At 65.1% G+C, this 18742-nt stretch overlaps 3 protein-coding genes across 5 annotated transcripts; all 3 read left to right on the top strand.

Annotated features, from left to right (window-relative positions):
- Nucleotides 1-428: 428 nt before the first annotated feature.
- Nucleotides 429-9922, top strand: ELOA (elongin A). Of its 2 annotated transcripts, none has more exons than XM_082777560.1 (11): nucleotides 429-640; nucleotides 2213-2269; nucleotides 2822-2940; nucleotides 3755-4970; nucleotides 5893-6007; nucleotides 6382-6534; nucleotides 6755-6852; nucleotides 7125-7305; nucleotides 7752-7863; nucleotides 8159-8310; nucleotides 8907-9922. In XM_082777560.1, exons 1-11 carry the CDS (start codon nucleotides 431-433, stop codon nucleotides 8966-8968), a joined length of 2475 nt encoding a protein of 824 aa, XP_082633686.1. In that variant the 5' UTR covers nucleotides 429-430; the 3' UTR covers nucleotides 8969-9922. The 2 variants fall into 2 exon arrangements, with proteins under 2 accessions (XP_082633686.1, XP_082633685.1); XM_082777559.1 differs by having other exon boundaries at nucleotides 6379-6534.
- Nucleotides 9923-10625: 703 nt separating this feature from the next.
- PITHD1 (PITH domain containing 1) lies at nucleotides 10626-13317 on the top strand (the record flags this gene model as incomplete). Its single annotated transcript, XM_082777516.1, has 6 exons — nucleotides 10626-10817; nucleotides 10930-10973; nucleotides 11066-11143; nucleotides 12084-12188; nucleotides 12699-12807; nucleotides 13189-13317. 6 exons carry the CDS (start codon nucleotides 10626-10628, stop codon nucleotides 13288-13290), a joined length of 630 nt encoding a protein of 209 aa, XP_082633642.1. The 3' UTR covers nucleotides 13291-13317.
- Nucleotides 12792-18625, top strand: LYPLA2 (lysophospholipase 2). Of its 2 annotated transcripts, XM_082777515.1 has the most exons (11): nucleotides 12792-12807; nucleotides 13189-13260; nucleotides 13954-14059; nucleotides 14452-14483; nucleotides 15039-15104; nucleotides 15275-15322; nucleotides 15497-15567; nucleotides 15661-15734; nucleotides 15824-15925; nucleotides 16058-16234; nucleotides 16359-18625. In XM_082777515.1, exons 3-11 carry the CDS (start codon nucleotides 13982-13984, stop codon nucleotides 16407-16409), a joined length of 699 nt encoding a protein of 232 aa, XP_082633641.1. In that variant the 5' UTR covers nucleotides 12792-12807; nucleotides 13189-13260; nucleotides 13954-13981; the 3' UTR covers nucleotides 16410-18625. The 2 variants fall into 2 exon arrangements, with proteins under 2 accessions (XP_082633641.1, XP_082633640.1); XM_082777514.1 differs by lacking the exons at nucleotides 12792-12807; nucleotides 13189-13260 and adding an exon at nucleotides 13565-13617.
- Nucleotides 18626-18742: the final 117 nt, after the last annotated feature.

Below are 18742 nucleotides of genomic sequence, written 5' to 3'. Positions count from 1 at the left end.
GAGAAAATTGACTACAAAAAAACCCACCCAGCTCTTGAGTGTTCCCAGATCCCGGTCTGAAGCTTGGCAGTGGCCTCAGCCCCGACGCACGGGGTCACCGAGCACCCCGAGGGTGGTTAAGGCTGGGCACAGAGCGGGGGGCACCGTGTGCTCCTGCAGGCCTTCAGACACCTCCACGAAACCACGGAGAAAGGAGAAGATTTGGTAAAAGCCCCTTGCAGGAGGTGTGCAGGGAGCAGGGGCACGGAGCTGCCCGCGGGCCCCGCGCAGGACCCGGGGGGGGAAGCTCCGGGCCCAGGCCCCGCCCCCTCCCTGTGCCCCGCCCCCTGGCGCTGTTGGGGGCGGGGCCGGGCTCTCCCCGCCCGCTGCCAGCCCCCGCCGTGGCGCCAGGCCCCAAGATGGCGCCGTGGCGGCTCTGCCCTCAGCCGCCATGGCCGCCGCCGCCGGGCAGCGCGACGCCACTTCCGCTTCCCGCCCGCACCCAAGATGGCGGCGGCGGCCGGGAGGCGCCGTGTGGCGAGCGGGCGGTGAAGCCGCTTCCGGCGCCGCGGCCCGGCCAGCAGTCAACATGGCGGAGTCGGTGCTGGAAGTCGTGGGCCGGCTGCAGTCGCGGCTCGCGGGGAGCTCCGAGCCCAAGAAGGTGCCGGGGGAGGGGGCCGGGGGCGGCGGGCGATGACCCGGGGGGGGTGGCGGGGCCGAGCCCGGGGCGCGGCGGGGCCGGGGGCCGCGGGAGGCGGCGGCCCCGGGCGGAGCGGGGCCGGGCCTCGGCGGGGGGGGGGTCCTGGGAGGCCCCGGGGGTGCTGCCGGGCCCCTCCCGGAGCCCCGCGGCCGCCCCTGGGGCCCTGCGAGCCGTGGGGCCGAACCGGCCGCCCCCCGGCCCCCCCCGGCGCCCCCGGGCCCGTCTCTGCCCGGGGGGGGCCCGGCCCGGCCCGGTCCCGGCCTCTCGCGGCGCTGCCGGAGCTGTGCTCGGTGCCGTGCGGGGCTGGGGGGGGTCTGTGGGGGAAAACAACTGCACCGAGCTGGGAAAACGGCACCGGGCGCTGCCAACGTGGCTCGGACGGGGTGCCCGGGGGGCTGGGCACCTGGGCTGCCCCGGGGTGGTCTCTGCCCCCAGCAGGGGGGTGCCGGGGTTGGGGGGGGGCAGAGGCAGCGCGGGCAGGAGGGTTGGGGGGGGGCACCAGGCTGTGCTGGTTGGGGACCGGCCCCTGTGAGCGGTGTAACGGGGGCTGAGCGGCTGCTGGAGGGAGGAACCGATCTGCCCACGGTAAAGCTCTGTCAGCTGGGAGTACCTGCACGCGGTTTGCACAGCTTCAGTTTTTGGCTGACTGAGCCGAGCTTTGCCCCGCGCTGGGTTTCCCAGCCCCGTCCCTGCCTGGTGCTGCCGGGCCGGGCTCCTGCACGGTGCCAGGGCAGGTCTGGTATCACGGCCGTCAGCTCGGTGCCGTACGGGCAGTGCGGGCACCAAATGCCGGGTTTCCTGCGGCACCCCCAGGTTTGCAGCCTGGCCGAGAGTTCTGCCAGCTCCGAGCTGTGTGAGCACTCCTGGTGCAGGTGTGAGTGCTCGGCGCTGACATGGAGCCGCCCATGCAGAGGCAGCAGCAGCGTGCCCAGCGTGTGGGGCAGCGTGGGGGCAGGCAGGGCCTCGGGACGGGAGCTGGCGTCCTGCTCTGGGGTTTGGGGAAGGGAAAGGAGGGGGCTGCAAGGGCTCGGCTGCCTGCAGGCAGCAGCTGAGAGCTGAGGGGCTGCCAGCGGTGCCGGCCCAGGGAGCGTCTGCAAAGGAGCTGGGGGGTTCCTGAGGTCTTCAAGAGCATCTGGAAATCCTCCCCAGTTTGCAGAGCTCCAGGAAGGTCTCTCCTGTGTCACTTTCCCCCTCCCCTTGCCAAGGGACCTGACTCTCAGCACCATTCTGGGGGTGAGGTGTGGTGCCTCTGCTCCCCGTGCCGTAAGCCAGCCAGGATGCCGTCCTCTGTGTAGGAAGGGCTCCGACCTGGGTGTTCCAAGGTTCTCAGAGGCTCTCCCAGGTGAAGAGACGATTTCTTTACGGTTTGTCCCTGTGTTCAGCTCCCTGAGGGCTTGGTTTGGAGGCAGTGACCAGTCGCCTGCTGCTCGGGTCCGTGCGACGAGCTCCCGTGCAGCGCAGGGCTTTATTCCTTACCCATCACAGTTTGTGGCTCTGTGACAAGCCTGAACCCTTCCCTTCTTGTCTCTGCAGCTGCTGAAAAGTCTGAAGAGGCTGTCGGAGCTGCCCATCACGGTTGATATCCTCGTGGTAAGAGCTGTGAAACCCCTCGCGCTCTCACCGTGTCTGCCGGGTGCCGGTAGCTGCGCTCCTGGAGCAGGGCGCGCTGCACGAGCCTCCTGCTGCAACGCGGGGTCCCAGAGCTGCTGCTGCTCGGGTTCTCACAACGCCAGGCACAAAGCGAGTGTGGGGCTGCAGGGGGCAGGGCGTGGTTCTGGTCTCCCAAAAGCTGGATCGGGGCGTGGGGGGCAGAGCAGTCCCTAACTCCGTGCCACTCCGGTCACCGGTAGGAGCTGCCAACCCCTGGAAGCATCAGTGCCTTCAAACAGTTATGGGAAATAGGAAGGTAGCTTATTAAAACTAAGTCATGAGCGTTTGATTAAGGCAGACTTGTTTCCTTTACAGAACTGTAGTAAAGTGTACAATGTCTGCTGAAACCGTACCGCGTTGCGTGGTGCCTGTGCTGCTCCTGCAGGGAAGCTCGGTTCTGCCTGGCGGGGATAGGTAGCGCTTGGTAGGACGCTCAGCGGAGGTGAGGGTGGGTTGTGCCGGGGTGAATTCATGTCTTGGCTCTCTCTGAAGGAGACGGGCGTGGGGAAGACAGTGAACGGCCTGCGGAAACACGAGCTGGTGGGAGACTTCGCCAAGAACCTGGTGGCCAGGTGGAAGAAGCTGGTGCCGGTCCCGCAGGAGGCAGACAGGTGGGTGAGCCCGCTCGGTTGGCTGCACGGTGAGCTCTGCGGAGGCTTTGCAGTGGAGGTTAGGAACTGCTCTGGCAGAGCTTGTAGTGTGCCAGCTCTGCGGGCCCTTCTGCCTGGGCTTGGGGTACAGCTCCTGCCCGCGGCAGCCACAGGGTGCTGGGTTCTGGCAGCTGCAGCTCGGAGGGAAGGCAGGGCCCCAGTTTTACATGAGAGCAGTTTGATGGGGAGATTAACAGCAGAGGCCGAGAGAGGCCCTCGCTGAGGCAGGAGGTGCAGTCAGCTCCCTGCCCGCTTCGCCGTGCCCAGGAGAGGGGAGGGAGTTCCAGGCCCAGGGCAGCGGCTGGCTCTGGGAGAAGGCTGCTGTGTGCCCGAATCCCGTGGAAAAGGAAAGCTGAGGCCAGCAGCCACACCGCGGTGACAAAGCCGTGCTGAAAGCTGCAGTGGGATCGTTTCAGTGTGGCTGATAAAGAGCCAGTTACTGATGGTGGCTTGGGCGGCTCCGGTATCCCTGCAGGCTGTCAGTGGTGACCTGGAGGCCGTGCACTGGGCTGTGTGGGCGCTGAGAGGTCTCGTGCACGTTTGTCTCTGCTCGTCTCTGGCCCCAATAGAAGTGCTTCCCCAGCTCCTGCTCCAGACGTGTAGTTCCTAAAGCCCTGAGCAGTGCCGTGACGGGGACAGGAATGCTCCTGCCACAGAAGTGCCAAACCCAATTTTAGTCCCCTCGAGCAGATTCCCAGCCCTGCTGTCCGTGGTGTAGCTCTTTTCATTCACACTGAGACCTTTCCCTAACTCGTTTGTTCTCCCACCCCTTCAGAAATAACCTGGACTCTGAAGACCGTGACTACGAGAGGAACAGCTCAAGGAAAAAACGAGAACCTTCCCCCAGGGAGGATGAGGAACACGACCAGGACTATTCAGAGCCTTTCCAGCCCTCCTGCAGCCAGTCCTATAGCCCAGACCACAGGGAAAAGAAGTCCAAAAGGTATTCGGGGCCTGAGAGGGCCCACGAGACTTATGACTATAGCAGCCAGGAGGATAAGGGATGGAGCAGATCTTCCCCAGTGCTCTCTTCAGATCAAGAGTACTCAGACTATGGACACGCTGCGTCTCCTGCGCCCAGCGAGAGCCCTCAGGACATGGACACAGACCCGTACGCCTCCGAGGAGCAGGAAGAACCTGCGGGATTTCATCAGAAGGCTGGGAAAGGCCACGGCTTTCAGGAGAAGCTTGGGGGAGGCCGAGAGAGGAACCCCGGGGAGTCCCACGACAAAGGGAGCGTGAGTCGGAACAAAGAGCACAAGGCTTCTCACAAGGAGAGGCAGCGACTCGACGGCCGGCTGGAGGACAGGACCTCTGCCTTCAGCCCGGAAAGGTCGCACAAGGCGGCCTTTAAAGAGCAGCTCCGAGAGAGCCCCGTGGCGGGGTGCAGCAAGGAGAAGCAGAGGACGTCGGACGGCACCAGGAAGGAGAAGGGCCGAGAAAGCAGCTCCTCCAAAAAGGAGAAGCTGCACGTGCAGCCGCACCTGGAAGAGTCCCCGGACAACCACGTGAAGAAGAGGAAGCACCAGGACCCCGAGAAAAGCAAGGTGGAAAAATCCAAGCCGGGCCTGGAGACATCGAGCAGGGAGCGGGAGAAACGGAAAGCTGAGAGTGACTCCTCAAACAGGGTGAAAGAGAAGGGGGGTTCTGGGAGCTTAAAAACTTCCGAGGGGAAGCACAAAGCCTCTGAGGCGGACAAAAAATCTGTGGGCTTTTCCTCAAGTTTTGGGGAAGGGGAAGTGGAGGATGAGTTTGAACAACCCACGATGTCCTTTGAGTCGTACCTCAGTTATGACCAGCCCCAGAAAAAGAAAAAGAAAGTGGCCAAGCCCTCCGTGCCAGCCGGGGACAAAGACCAAGGGCACAGCAAACAGAACGGATCCAAAGCCAGTACCAAGAGCTCGAGCTCGAGTCGGAAGAGCCCAAGCCACAAACGGACGAGTGAGAAAAAGGCAGAGAAGAAACAACCAGAGGCTCCTAAACCAAACAGGGTAAGGCTTGGAAGGATCCCAGGGGAGTGACACAGGTGGGGTCGGGGTCGGCTGTCCTCGGCCCTCTGCTGTCTGGGGCTCGTTATCTCCCCCCGAGGTGCTGGGCAGTGCTGTGCATTGGGCTAAAACTGTCAGTTTGTGTTATCTTCGTCAGTGCTGCAGTTTTGTTGACTAAATCTGTTGGTCTGAAGAAATGGGAGAATTGGTGTTACAATGCAGCTGGTTCTAGAAGCCTGACCCTGTGTGAGAACCTGGCAACCAAGGCGTGCTTCTGTCTGTTCCTTGCCTCCTGGATGCCAAGGCTGTGTGTAGAAGCACGGGTTAGAGTGTAAAACCATTCCTACTTAGCCTTTTTACTCAACTTTAACACTTTTGGAGGAGTTTACTCCAAAAAGTTTCAATCTTAGCAGCATTTCACAATCCTCCCTTGCCGTTCGTTCTAACAAGCATTCAGTGCACAGGCTCCAGCTTTTCCCCCGGTGCGTGAGGTTCCCCTCCCCTCCACCACTGCTGAACCTTCTGCAGGAGGGGAGGAGGAAGGAAAGAGACGGGACAGGTGAGCGAGTGCTTGGGTCAGGAGCTTTCGGCAGCCTCCTCTTCTGTGTTTTTGTTGTGTTTTTTTTTTAACCTTTGCATTGTTCATCTGACCGGGGCTCTTGTCAGAGTCCTTCAGTGCTGAATTCAGCAGGTGAGGCTGTTACCAGAGGGTTCCGGGTGGTTCCCACCCTGCATTTTGGCTCCGTGTGGCAGCGCAGGCAGTCACAGCGATGTGGCAGGAGCACAGCCCGCCCGGGCTGCTCCCTGGAGCCGGCTGAGCAGCGCCGTGCTTACCTGGGGCACCAAACTGAGTGCAGGTCCTGCTGGGCTGCGCTGGCAGGGCCTAACGCTCACGGCTTACTGCGTGTCCGTCCTCTCCCCCCAGATCCTCTTAGATGTGGTGCCAACGTTGCCAGACATCCCGCTGCCCCCCATCCAGGCCAACTACCGCCCTCTCCCCTCAATCGAGTCCATCACCTGCTCCCAGACGAAAAGGAAAGGTAGGGTGGGAGGAAAGGGGTTTGGGACGGGCTGCAGGCAGGGGGAGGGTGGCAGCTGGGCTCGGCTCGTGCTGGGGGCCGGTGCCCTGTCTGATGCCCGGAGCCTGGGCTGGAGCAGTCGAAAGCCTCAGAGGGGCCTTCGGAGCTCCTCTGCTCCCCCTGCCCGACCACCTCAGGGAGATATTTGCTGACCCTCCCTGGGGCTTTGGCCTCGCTCTCCCTGAAGTGGTGGCAGGGCTCCGGGAGGGCTCGGTCCTTGTTGGGTCCATCAGTCTGCTTCTGGCTGGCTCTGGCTCGTCCCCTGTGCCGTTCGTCGGGGTGGGAGCTTCGTTCCTCTGTGCCTTCCTCACTCCGAGCCTTGCTCCTTCCAGCAGTGTCCTCGCCAGTGGAGGAGAGCGAGGCAGGCTTCACGGGCCGACGGCTGAATTCGAAGATGCAGGTGTACTCGGGCTCCAAAACCGCCTACCTCCCGAAGATGATGACTCTGCACGAGCAGTGCATCAGGGTCCTCAGCAACAACATCGACTGTGAGTACGGTTCCTGCTCTGTGCTCCTCACCCTGCCCTCGCTCCCCACTGAAGTCCCGGTGCCTCGTGTGTGTCACACCTGCGGTTCCTTTTCCCTCCCCCCGTGCTGGGTGGCAGCGTGCAGCACTGCTGGCTTTTCTACTGCGTTTCGGGGTATCGAGCCCTTTCCTTGGCAAGGAAGGAGCGGGATAAATACTGTGTGCATCTTGCTTCTCTCTAGCAATCTATGAAGTGGGTGGTGTCCCTTTCTCAGTGCTGGAGCCAGTGTTGGAGAGATGCACCCCGGAGCAACTGTACCGCATCGAGGAATGCAATCATGTGAGTGCCTTGGCCTGGGGCAGGGATGCTGACACGCGGACGAGCTGTTCTGTCCTGTCTGTGGTAGCAGAATGGCAAAGAACAACGTGCTCCAAACGTGTGAATTCTCCTGCTCGAGTCACAACTTCCCAGATTTGCCATCTGCTGCGGGCTGGCCCCAAGCCCCCCGCCTGCTGTGGTGCTGCAGTGGTGCTGAGGGAGGGGAGGGGTGGCAGGGACAGGGAAGCGGAGGTGTCAGGAAGGATGCCGGGTTACCTGTGAGTGTGTTTCAGGTTCTCATCGAGGATACGGATCAGCTGTGGCACAATCACTGTCTCCGAGACTTCAAGAACGAGAAGCCAGAGGAGTTTGAGTCCTGGCGGGAGATGTACCTCCGCCTGCACGACGCACGAGAGCAGCGGCTGCTCATGCTGGCACGGAACATCGGCTCCGCTCACGCCAACAAGCCCAAAGGTGGCGTGGGGCTGAAGGGCCTGGGGAACAGCCGGGTGCCTGGGAATGCTGCTGGGGGGTCCTTTGTGGGGAAGGTCTGTCAGGGTGGCTGCTTTGAATCTAGTCCAAGTCAGGAGTTGTTTAACTCCTGTTCTCCATGTGGCGGCCCTTGCTTAATGGCTTAGCAGGTTCCAGAGCTCTCCCATGGTGTGGGCAGGCAGGGCAGTGTTTTACGGCAAGGACAAATTTGTTTTGGTGAACAGAATGAGAACAGCTGGCCTCGGTCTGACCCGTCACAGGCAGTGTGACTGCAAGGGTGCAGACCTGAGGAGGAGGCTCTGAGCTGAGCTTTGGGGATGGACGAGCTGGGGAAAGGTGCTGGGAGCTTGCTGCAGTGAGACAGATACCAAAGAGCCTCCTTTGTGTCACGCTGGATCTCAGCACTGTTTCCTTCTGGACTCCTGTAGGCAGAGTGGCCAAAATGGCCTTTGTGAACTCCGCGGTGAAGCCACCTCGGGACGTGCGGAGACGACAGGAGAAGTTTGGGACCGGAGGGGCTCTTCTGCCGGAGAAGACCAAGTGAGTGTTTCCCAGCAGCACTGACTGTTTGGGGCCTTTTCTCCTCTGGGCTTCTGCCAGCTTCCCCCTGACCCCTGCCTCTTGGCAAGAAAGGAAATTGTGTGTTTGGGGGATCCTTCTGCAGTAAGCTTGTGACTGTAACAGCCTCTTTCTTGCTGGGAAGGGCTGAGGTCCCGGTTGGTGCTGGCTCCACGCAGCAGCAGCCGTGCTGCTGTCAGCAGTGGGGCTGGTGTGTGAAGGGCTGCAGCAAAGCCCAGGAACACCTCCACTGAAATGTCCTGTCTCTGCGTTTCAGAGTAAAACCAGTCTTCTGCACATCTGGCAAAAGCCACGCTCGTGTGAGCGAGGAGCAGTCCTACGACGGGCCCAGCACCAGCAGTGCCCATTCTGTCCCGTCGTCAGGTAGCACCTTCCCCTCCTACGACCCCAGGAAGCCACCAGTGAAGAGTGAGTACCAGCCACGGGATGTCCCTGGTGTCTGCAGCTCCTCCCTTAGCCGTGCAGGAATCTGCTGCTGCTGCAGAGCAATGCAGGCTGTGCCCGGGGGTTGGTGCCGGGAGCCTCCCCTCTCCACGAGGGGGAGCAGGGTGAAGCCTTTTCAAACTTCATTCACAAGAAGCGTAGGGAAGCAGCTGGAGTCAGGGTGTGGAGGTTTGGGTTTGCTTTTGGGCTCTCCAGAAGTCCTGGCAGCGCCTAAGGAAGCCGATGCTCCCGTGTGTCTGCCTTACTCACCTGCTTGCCCCCGATGGCTGCATCAGCCTGTCCCTACGGGTCCCAGCGAGGCCAGGAGCCTGCACGTTCCCCTGTGCTTTGTGTCCATGCAGCTCTTTGTAATAAGGACAGCGTGGTGAGGCTCCTGGGAAGGCAGCAGCGAGTTTAACCAAGGCTCTGTTGCCGCGGTGCTGAAAGCAGCGTGGGCCCTCCTGGGTCTGAGACCCGAAAATAGGACGGGAGCCGTCAGGGCACAGCGCTGCACGCCTCCCGTCTGCTTTCCTCACCTCACCTCCGCTTTAACATTGGTTTCCTTTTCTTCTCTTTTGCAGAAATTGCACCCATGATGGCAAAGACTATCAAAGCTTTTAAAAATAGATTCTCTCGGAGATAAGTTTGCAGCGCAGAGCTGGGAAATTCCCTCTCGTGGGGAAGTGGCACTGGAGGGGAAGCAGGTACCCGAACAGCCCAGGTCCCTTGAACTCTGCGGAGGCTGCAGCTGCTGGGAGAGGCTTCGATCTGCACAAGATGACAGCACAGTATTTTATCTTTTATTCTTGTCCCTTCCTCTGTGTCAAGCCCACTTCCCTTCTCCCTGACATCCCGTTTCTGGCCTTGTCTTCTGTCAAAAGAAGGGTGTACAGAATCTCCAGACGTGAGGAAATGTGAAGTCTTGGCACCTGCTGAGAGTGGGAAATCCAGAGACTATTTACTATTTAACCTCCTAATAAATTATGAAAAGGTTTTAATTAATCCCTTGCCCCCCTAGCCCACCGGTACTATTTATGTTGCTCCCAGTACTCTCCCCCCTCCCGGCCCAGCCCGAGGGCCGCCCTTCCTGGCCAGCGGGCAGGAATCGGCCGGGTGGGCGCTGGGGGCCGCGGGGAGCCGCTCCCTGGGGCCTTTCCCCGCGGCCTCGAACCTGCAGGGCCCCGGCTGCCCCCGGGCTGTCCGGGACAGGTGGCAGTGGTGGCCCTTTGCTCATCGCTCCTTTGGCAAGCGCATCACGTCCCGAGGCTTTGCTCTCTGATCGTATATCTTAATAAACTCGTAGCTCTCCACCTTCTCTCTGCTGGTCCTGTAGATCTCGTACAGAGCTCACGGTGGTGCAGGGGTGCGGGGAGCCCCCGGGGCTCTTCCTCTGCTGCTGTCGTCTTCTGCTGGCTGCCGGGAATAAAACCTTGAGGGGTTGGGGAGAAATCTCTGTGCACCGATGAACGTTTTAACTTTTTTAATTTGGAGGGAGTGGACTTTGTCTGCCTCTGGAACTGAAAATGTTTTTAAAATATTACTGCAGGCACTGTTTGCCTCTTTTAATGGAAAGAAGGAATAAATTTATCTTGTTTTCTGTGTGGGACTGGGCAGGATTCATTTTCAGTGTGGGAGCTGGCGCTTACATCCCGTGCTGCCCCTGTGCGTTTGCTTGGGAAGCAGCGAGGGGCTCAGCCTCTGAACCGAGCCCCCCTGGGCTGGAGGTGGGTAACGGGGGGGGGGGGCTGCCCTCACCGGGACGGGCCCCATGGTGGGAGCTGCAGGCGGGTGGCTGTGCTCGGTGCCACAGGAGCTCTGCGAGGACGGGCGGGGTGAGCGCCCTGGCCCTGGGGGTGCCGGGGAGCACCGGGGGGGGGTTCAGGATGGATTCAGGACGTGCGGGGCTGTGACGGGGGGAGCCGGAACCCCCCGGGCAGAGGGGAAGCCCCAAATTGTGTCCTGTAACTGGTAACGGGTGGGGGCCTGCTGGGGGCCGGGGCCTGCCCGGGGGGCAGCCTGGGGGGGCCTGGGGCTGGGGGCGGCCGGGGCCGGGCTCTGCTCGGGGCCCTGCCCCGGGGGCAGAGGGGCTGCGGGGGGGGCAGGGAGGGGGCGGGGCCTCACGGGGTGGGCGTGGAAACGAGAATGGGCGTGGCTTTAGTGGTGGGCGGGGCGTGAGGTGGGCGGGGTTTAGGATGGGGGCGTGGAGGCGGTGGGCGGGGTGAGTGCGGGGATGGGCGGGGCGTGGAAGGGGTGGGCGTGGTTTTGGTGTGGGCGGGGCTCGGTGTGGGCGGGGCGTGGCCATGGCGCAGGGTCCCGCGCACGGCCCCGGGCGCTGCTGCTGCTGCGGGGAGGGGGGCGGCGGGGCGGGGGGCGCGGGCTGGGGGCTGCACCTGCGGATCGACCGGCAGCGCCTGCACTGCCTCAACGAGCGGCGCGACGGCAGCGGGGCCCTCGTCTTCCGCGCCTGGGAGGAGCGCGGGGACCGCACCAAGGTGCGGCCGGGCCGGGAGGGGGGGTCCCGGGAGGGGGGTCCCGGGGCTGCGCCGTGCCCGGGTCCCGGTGTGAGCCCCCCCCCCCCTCCCCGCCCCGCTCCTGTCCCCGCAGTTCGTGGAGAGCGATGAGGACGCGGAGCTGCTCTTCAACGTGCCGTGAGTGCGGGCCCGGCAGGACCGGGCCGGGGAGGGGCGGGGTGGGGGACACGGGGGGGGGCAGCGCCGAGACCCCCCGCGTCTCCCCCCAGGTTCACCGGCAACGTCAAGCTGAAGGGCGTCATCGTCATGGGCGAGGACGACGGCTCGCACCCGGCGGAGATGCGGCTGTAAGTCCCGAGGGTGGGCGCTGCCAGGGAGACCCCCGGCATGGGGGGGCTGAGAACGGAGCCAGGACCTGCACGGGGCCACCGCAGCTGCTCACTGAGCATTGCCTGAGAAACGGAGCGCTAATTGGGCTTAGAAATCAATAGGCAAAACGTTAGAAACCAATAGGCAAAACGTTAGAAATTGATCGGCATAACGCTACCTGCGTGCCCACAGGGGACCAGCTGCTGGGCTGCAGGAGGGTGAATGGGCCGGGGAGGGGAAGGGTCATGCTGCAGGAGGGGAGGGCCGTGGCAGTGTCCTGCCCCAGGTGAGGCCTGCGGGGCTCTGCCCAGCCCTGCCTTGGTTCCTGCAGGGGGGGGCTCCTCACTGCTGCTTTTTTTTTCCTTATGAACGAGCACTGAGCATGCCGTTCTTGCTGGGGGGGGGGGGGAGCCACCACTGTCAAGTCGTTGCCCTTCACCGTGCCATGAACATGGATGTGAAGCGCCGTCAGGGCTTGTTTTGCACATGGGAGCAGGACAAGAGGCTCCTGGTCCTGCTCTTGGTCTCTTTTACTCCTTTGTAACAACCAAAAATGCCAGTGCTGCGCTCGGCTGTAACTCGCTACCAGCTGAGGAGCAGGAACTGGTGCCCAGCCCCGGACTGGGGCGGCCGCTCCCCCGTACCAGAGCCTGGGCTCCTTCACGTTCCCACGCGTGCTGACATCTGCGTCTCCTCAGCTTTGCTCCTCGCTCTCTTGCTGGGTATTTCTGCAGGGCAGTGAGTGTTCTGGAACATGATGATGCATTGTGGTGGCGTTGGTAATTCCTCCTGTAGTAGGCAGAGCAAGTCCGGCGGGTTACTGTGGAGAAGAGTCCGGGTAGTGCTAATGAACGGGGAGGAAACCAATTAGTTGATGTGCACTTAATAACTTCCTGGCCTTCCTTCCTCTCTTCCCAGGTTCAAGAACATTCCTCACATGTCCTTCGATGATGCAGCCAGGGAACCGGACCAGATGTTCAGCCTGAACCGGGACCCCACGGGCGAGCTGGAGTACCCCACCAAGTACGGCGGCGGGCGGGCGGGTGTTGCCCCCTTGCAGCCCACTGACGAGTCGCTGGGCTTCAGCAAAGTGTCAGCGGGGGCAGTTCCCTCCCTTGCAGCTCCCTGCTGCCCACCACAGACTTTTTCTCCCCTGGCTCTGTCCTGCCCTTGTCGGGTGAGAGCTGCGGTCCCCAGACGTGGCAGATCCTCCCACAGCACGGGGCTGCCCCCTGTTTGTGGCCCAGGCTCTGTGGGGAGCAGAACTGTCCCAGTGTCCTGCCCCCAGTGACAGCTCATCGCTGCCTGGGGTGATACCTGCGCACCCCAAGGATGAGGGAAGCTGCTCCCTCCTCCTGCCCCCTCCCTCATTTGCCCCCAGGTCTGACTTGGATGTGGTGGGAGCGATGCTCAGAGCCCAGCTGGGGCCAGGGCCTCACGCGGGGAGGAGGCGGCAGCACAGCACACACAGCCTGTGCCTGTGCCTGTGCCTCTACCTGTAGGCAGAGCTTTTCAGGCCGCCTTTCCTTGCAGAGTTGCCCGTTTCTCCAGCGTGAGCCACCTCTCCATCCACTTCCCGAAGAACTTCGGGGCAGAGACAACAAAAATATTTTATATAGGCCTCAAGGGAGACTGGACAGAGGTAGGTGAGGGCAGGGCTGGGCTCGGGGTGTAAGGGGGGAGCCTGAATGGGGCAACTGGGGTAAGGGGGGAGCCGTGAGGGGGCTCCTGGTGTAAGGGGGGAGCCTGAGTGGGGCAACTGCTGTAAGGGGGGAGCTTTAATGGGGCTACGGGGGTAAGGGGGGAGCTTTAAGGGGGGCTCCTGGGGTAAGGGGAGCTTGGAGGCACAGCTTAAAGCGGGCTCTGGCTGAGGAGGGGGCGGGTGGCACGGCGAGGGGTGCGGGCCGGGGGTGGGCAGCGGGTGGGGGGCAGCGCTGGGTGCCGGTGTGTCCGGGGGTGCCGGTGGGTCCGGTGGGTCTCGGGGTGCCACTCGGTGCCGTGCCTCCCGGCCGTGTCCCCGCAGGCGGCCCGGCAGGAGGTGACGATCTGCAGCTACGAGGCGGCGCCCAACCCGGCCGACCACCGGCTGCAGCAGGTCACCCCCCAGGCGCACCTCATCTCCTAGCGGCCGGGGAGGGGGGGGGGGGGGGGGCCGGTACCGGCCCCGGTGCCGCCCCCCCCTCGCTGCCAATAAAGGAACCGGGCTCGGAGCCGCCGCTGTGGCCTCGTCTCCCGCGCGCGGCGGGGCCGGGGGGGGGCCGGGAGGGGGGCGGAGGGGACCGGGGGGATCCCGGGGGGGTCCCGGTGCCGGCGGTGCCGGCTGGGGGCGGGGTCTGAGGGCCAAGATGGCCGCGCCCAGGGGAGGTTGGTGCGTCACTTCCGCCGCGCTGCGGGCGGAAGTTCCGGTGGGAGCGCGGCGGCGAGCCGGGAGCGCGGCGGGGCCCGGGCCGAGGTGCGGGGGGGGCACCGGGGGGCGGCGGGCACGGGAGCGGCGCTGCCCCCACCCCCCCCTCCCCCCACACCCCTCACAACGGGCCCGGGGCGCCCCGAGCGGGGCCGGGAGCTGCGGCCGGGCCGGGCCGGGCCCCCCCCAGGGCTGGGCCCTGCCGGGACCGGGGCAGCCCCGGGCGGGGGGAGGAAGGAAAGGGGGGAGGGGACGGGGGGGGCGGCCGGGAGCGGGGGGGCTCCGGGGGTCGGGGCCGCGCTGCGGGGGGCGCTCGGGGAGTGCCGCTGGAGCGGGGCCGTCCCGGGGCCGTTCCCCGGCCTCAGCCGCGCCCCCGTCCCGCAGGTGCCGGTGTGGCCGCCCGTCTCGGTGTATGTGCGGCAACAACATGTCTGTCCCCCTGCTCGCCGACGCCGTCACTGTCTCAGGGGCAGAGCGGGAGACGGCCGCGGTGAGCGGGGCGCTGCGGGGGGCGGGGGGGGGGCCCGGGGCCTCCGGGAGCTGCCGAGAGGGGCCCGGGGCAGGGGGGGGGAGGGGGAGGGGGCGACCGACCCCTGGGTGGGAGCTGGGGCCCGGCCCAGTGCAGAGGCAGCGGGCACTGGGAGCACTGGGGGATGGGCTCTGTGGGGTTGTGGTGGGCAGGGGGGGGGCGCGGTGCTGGTGCTGCTGTGCCGGTTCCGCCCGTAACGCTCAGAGCTGCCCGGACGTGTCAGCAGCTCCGGCTAATTGCTGCCTGAGGCTCTGCTAATTAGTGACTGCGTGGCCTTTTGCCACATCCTGCAGCACCCCTGCCTCTCTCCCGGCACGCCAGCTCATTCTTTTGTTTTTCTGCTTAATTTTTAGGTCATTTTCCTACACGGCCTGGGAGACACGGGGTGAGTGCTGCTGGAGCTGCGGCGTGCTGGGGGTGGGCCCGGGGGCAGCTCGGGGCCGGGGCTCTGATCTCAGCCTCCGCAGCCCAACCGATCCCTAACGGGGCTCTGACCCGATCCCTAACGGGGACCCTCTGCCCGGCGGCTGCCTGCACTCAGCTGGAACATTTATGACGCCGGCAGCCCCCCGTGGGGACTTTCTGTGCTCGTTAGGATGAGCAGATAACACCACGGCGTTCCATTCCCTAGGAGGGCTGGGAGCTGGCAGGAACAAAAGGCTGCTCCCTGCACGGGGGGGTTGTCCCCGCTCCCCCCTCGCTGGTGGCAGCCCCTCTGCCTCCGGCTGCTGGGCTCTGCCTCTGCCCTGCTGCTGAGGGCTGGGCTGGGGGCTCCTGGGGGCTCCGGGCTGTTGGGGGGGGGTTGGGGCCACTACAGCAGCGTCAGGGCCGGGCGTTGGCAGCCTTGGAGAAAAGCTGTCCTGGGGGAAACCCCTCAAATTTGCCAGCATCCTCCGGAGTGCTCAGCCCAGCCCTGATCTCCCTTCTCCTCTCCCCCCAGGCACAGCTGGGCCGATGCCCTCTCCTCCATCCGCCTCCCCTACGTGAAATACATCTGCCCGCACGCGTAAGTGCTTGGCCAGGGGCTCGGGGGGCTTGGGGGATTCCCCTGGGACCTGCGGGTGCTCCCCGCAGCCCCCCCCTGCTGCAGGCCCCTGGGGCAGACGTCCTGCGGCCCCTGCCCCCGTTTGTTTCTCTGACCTTGGAGCTGACCCCCCCCAACTTCTGTCCCTGCAGGCCCCGGATCCCCGTAACCCTCAACATGAAGATGGTGATGCCCTCCTGGTCAGTGCTGGGGGGGTCTCCTGGAGCGGGAGGGAGCCTTTGGGGGTGTTTTGGGGAGTGAGGGATGGGACTGATGAGCCAAAACCCAACCTCCTGCAGGGGCTGGGAAGGGCAGAGCCCCAGCTCCCTCCTGCCCCTGTGCTGGTTCGGGGCTGACCCCGCTGCTCCCCCCAGGTTTGACCTGATGGGTCTGACTCCGGACGCGCCCGAGGATGAAGCTGGGATCAAGAAAGCTGCAGAAAACAGTAAGGGGTTTGGGGGGGGGGGAGCGGGGAGCAGCGGGGTGCCCCTCAGCACCTCCCCCATGTACCTCTCCTTTATCTCTCTGCCTTGCCCAGTTAAAGCAATCATCGAGCACGAGATGAAGAACGGGATCCCAGCCAACCGCATCATCCTGGGGGGCTTCTCGCAGGTGAGAGGGGCTGCGGGGGGGGAGCTCGGCCCCCTCCTCCTCCCTTCCCGGAGCCCTGGGGGGTCGCTGACAGCCCCATCCTGCTGCAGGGCGGCGCGCTGTCCCTCTACACGGCGCTCACCTGCCAGCACCAGCTGGCCGGCATCGTGGCGCTCAGCTGCTGGCTCCCTCTGCACAAAGCCTTCCCGCAGGTACCTGCACTGCCCCCCCGGCTCTGTTTTGGGGTGTGGGGGCTCCCCTCGGCTCTCCGGAGCTGGAGGCGGGCGCTGCCCGCGGCGGGGGCTTCGTCCCACCCCCCTTTCCCTCTCTCTCCCCGGCGGCAGGCAGCGAGCAGCGGGGTGAACAAGGACATCGCCATCCTGCAGTGCCACGGGGAGCTGGACCCCATGATCCCCGTGCGCTTCGGGGCCCTCACGGCCGAGAAGCTGAAATCCGTCGTCACCCCCGCCAAGGTGCAGTTCAAAACCTACCCCGGGGTGATGCACAGCTCCTGCCCGCAGGTCAGTGCCCAGGGGAGGGGAGGGGATGGGAGGGGGCTGCCGGGGGTGGGGGAGGGCTCCCAGCCGGGTGGGGCCCGGCCGAGCCCAGCCCCCGAAGCCCCCAGCCCGGGCCGTGCGCTCGCAGGAGATGCTGGCGGTGAAGGAGTTCATCGAGAAGCTGCTGCCCCGGATCTGAGCGGAGCCGCCCCAGGCGGTCACAGGGGAGGACGCCGAGGCCACCGCTCTGCCCCCCGGGACCCGACCGCTGCACACGGAAGCCATGGCACCCCCGGCACCCCCCCGGCACCCCCCCGGCACCCCCCGACCCCGCTCCTGGTGCCCGGGGGTGCCCGTCCCTCCCCGCCGAGCCCGGAGCTCTTTGAGGTGCGGCTCCGGTGGCCTCCCCTCTGCTCCTCTCACTGCCGGTGGTGTCGGGGGGGGGGTTCCCGTTCAGGCACTGCCGGGCAGGGGCCGGGTGAGATTTTTTTTGTTATTTGTTTTCTTTTGTACCAGTGTTAGGGGCAGCGGGGGCGCAGGGCAGGGCCGGGCACCCTCGGGGGCTCCTCCTCTGCCCTCGGCCTCGCTCAGGTGCCTCGCGGGTTTTGGGTCAGAGCTCAGGAACCCGGGACTCTCCTGCCACTGCCCCAAGGCCCAGGGAGAGGCTCTGCCCCGGGCTGGCAGGGAGGTGTCTGCGGGGCTCCGGCCCCGGCCCTGTCGCACACGCACACTGCCCCGGGCTCGCCCTGCAGCCCTGCAGATAATCACCTTCCTCCTCCTCCTCCTCCTCCTCTTGTTGCTTTTACAATCTTCTCCTCAGCCCTGGGGGGGGGCTGGGGGCTTCTCCCCCTCCCTGTGCCCAGCTCGGTGCCCCCGGCCAGCTCCCTGCCCTCTCTTGCTGCTACTTCTCCTTCTTCCCCTCGGAGCCGGGGCTGGCTGGGGGCAGGGGAGAGGCGAGGGGGGGCTCCTGGCCGTGGCTCCCAGCCCTCCCGGGGGGCTGCCCCGTGCCCGGGCCGAGGCCGTGGCCCCGTTGGCTCCCCGCGAACAATCAGCGGCTGCCCGGGGCCGAGCCCCTCACCCAGCTGGCTGGGAGCGGCCGCCCGGGCTGGGGGTCCGTGGCAGCCCTCGGGGGGCTCCGGGGGGGCTCCCGACTGCCCCCTGCCCTCCCTCGCTGCTGAGCGGCGCTGCTGCCCCTCACCTCTCCTCTCCTCTCACCTCTCCTCCCTGGGCTGAGCCCATGGCACCGCTGGGCCCCGCGGGGCTGGAGCTGGAAATGTCTTTTAACAAAAATAAAAAGAGAAAAAAGCCCCCCGGGGCTGGGGGCCGCGGCTCTGCTGTGCCCCCCGGCTCTGGGGGGCGATGCCCGGGCCCTGTCAGGACCAGGCAGGCACCTCCTGGGGGGTGAGGGCTTCGGGGGGGCTCCAGCGAATCAATCCCCCCCCCTGTCCGGGGAGCCGGCTCTGCCCGACCCCCCCCCCATTTCCTGGGTTGTTTCGGGCTTCGTTTCCCCGGGGAAGTCTCAAACCAGCAAAGCTGCTGCTGGCAGCGGGGGGAGCGCGGCCCCTCCCCGTGCTTGGGCTGGGGGCTGGGGGCTGCCGCCTCCTCGGCTTTGTGTGGAGCTGCTGCGGCCCCGGGGGGGGGCAGCGAGGGGCTGGCAGGGACGGGACCACAGCTCCCCCCCCCCAAATAAACCCACCTGGGACCAGGAGCCGTGCTGGGACCACGGGAGGGGGGCGGCTCCTCCATTCCTCACCACCGCTTTCTTCTCCCCTCCTGCCCCCCCCCCCCCCTTTTTTTTTTCCCCCCTCCCCTCCTCGTCTTCCTTGTACATGTTTGGGGTTTTTGTGTGTGTTCCACAGCGTCAGACACGGTTCAATAAACCAGAAACCTCTCCCAGCTCCGTGCCTTTTGTCCCCCGCGCCCCCTCGGTGCCCCTCCCGCAGCTCCCCCCGTGCCCCCCGGCCCCGAGCTGCCTCAGAAAGTAAGAAAGTTTATTCAGCAACAAATCAAAAGCTGGACTCATAATTTACCATAAGTTATGAATCAAAGGGGCAGCGCGCTGGGCTGGCCGCTGCCCTAATAAATAGGATCCGGATTTGCCCGCAGAGCTCAGCCTGGTCCCTTTGGCACCGTGATTCCCGCAGCAGCTTCTCAGGCCCCGCAGCAGCAGAAGGAGCCCCCGGAGCCCCCCCAGCCGTGGGCAGGGGCTCCTCGGGCCCCACCAGCACACCCGGGAGGTGAGAGTTGGTCCCCAACACCACAGGGGAGGGCAGGAGGAGGACGGGGAGGCCCCCAGCAGCCAGCAGGGCCCCGGGGCTGGAGGGGGGGCCCCGTGGTGGCCCCCTGGGGCTGGCTGAGGGGGACGGGGGCAGCTGAGGGTGGGCAGCACCGCCCGGCCCCCGCCTCGTGCCCTTTCCTGAGCCTCACCCTTGGCACTGTTTGGGCGGCTTCCTGGGCGCTTTCTGGTCCCAGCCCAGCGCCGCCTCCTTGCTGGGCCCCCAGGAGCCCCCCCGGGGCACTTCCAGGAGGGGA

Source organism: Aythya marila, assembly GCF_965140915.1.
Source record: "Aythya marila genome assembly, chromosome: 22".
NCBI lineage: Eukaryota > Metazoa > Chordata > Aves > Anseriformes > Anatidae > Aythya > Aythya marila.
Note: the sequence above shows the minus strand (reverse complement) of the source record. Positions and strands in the feature narration are given on the sequence as shown.

What these genes read in the sequence shown, in the direction of transcription:
- ELOA (XM_082777559.1), top strand. Translation starts at nt 431, where the DNA reads ATGGCCGCCGCCGCCGGGCAGCGCGACGCCACTTCCGCTTCCCGCCCG. An exon ending in GTCCCGCAGGAGGCAGACAG is followed by an intron (nt 2,941 to 3,754) that starts GTGGGTGAGCCC and finishes CCACCCCTTCAG; the next exon opens with AAATAACCTGGACTCTGAAG. An exon ending in AGGCTCCTAAACCAAACAGG is followed by an intron (nt 4,971 to 5,892) that starts GTAAGGCTTGGA and finishes CTCTCCCCCCAG; the next exon opens with ATCCTCTTAGATGTGGTGCC.
- LYPLA2 (XM_082777515.1), top strand. Translation starts at nt 13,982, where the DNA reads ATGTGCGGCAACAACATGTCTGTCCCCCTGCTCGCCGACGCCGTCACT. An exon ending in TCCTGGGGGGCTTCTCGCAG is followed by an intron (nt 15,735 to 15,823) that starts GTGAGAGGGGCT and finishes ATCCTGCTGCAG; the next exon opens with GGCGGCGCGCTGTCCCTCTA. An exon ending in TGCACAAAGCCTTCCCGCAG is followed by an intron (nt 15,926 to 16,057) that starts GTACCTGCACTG and finishes CCCCGGCGGCAG; the next exon opens with GCAGCGAGCAGCGGGGTGAA.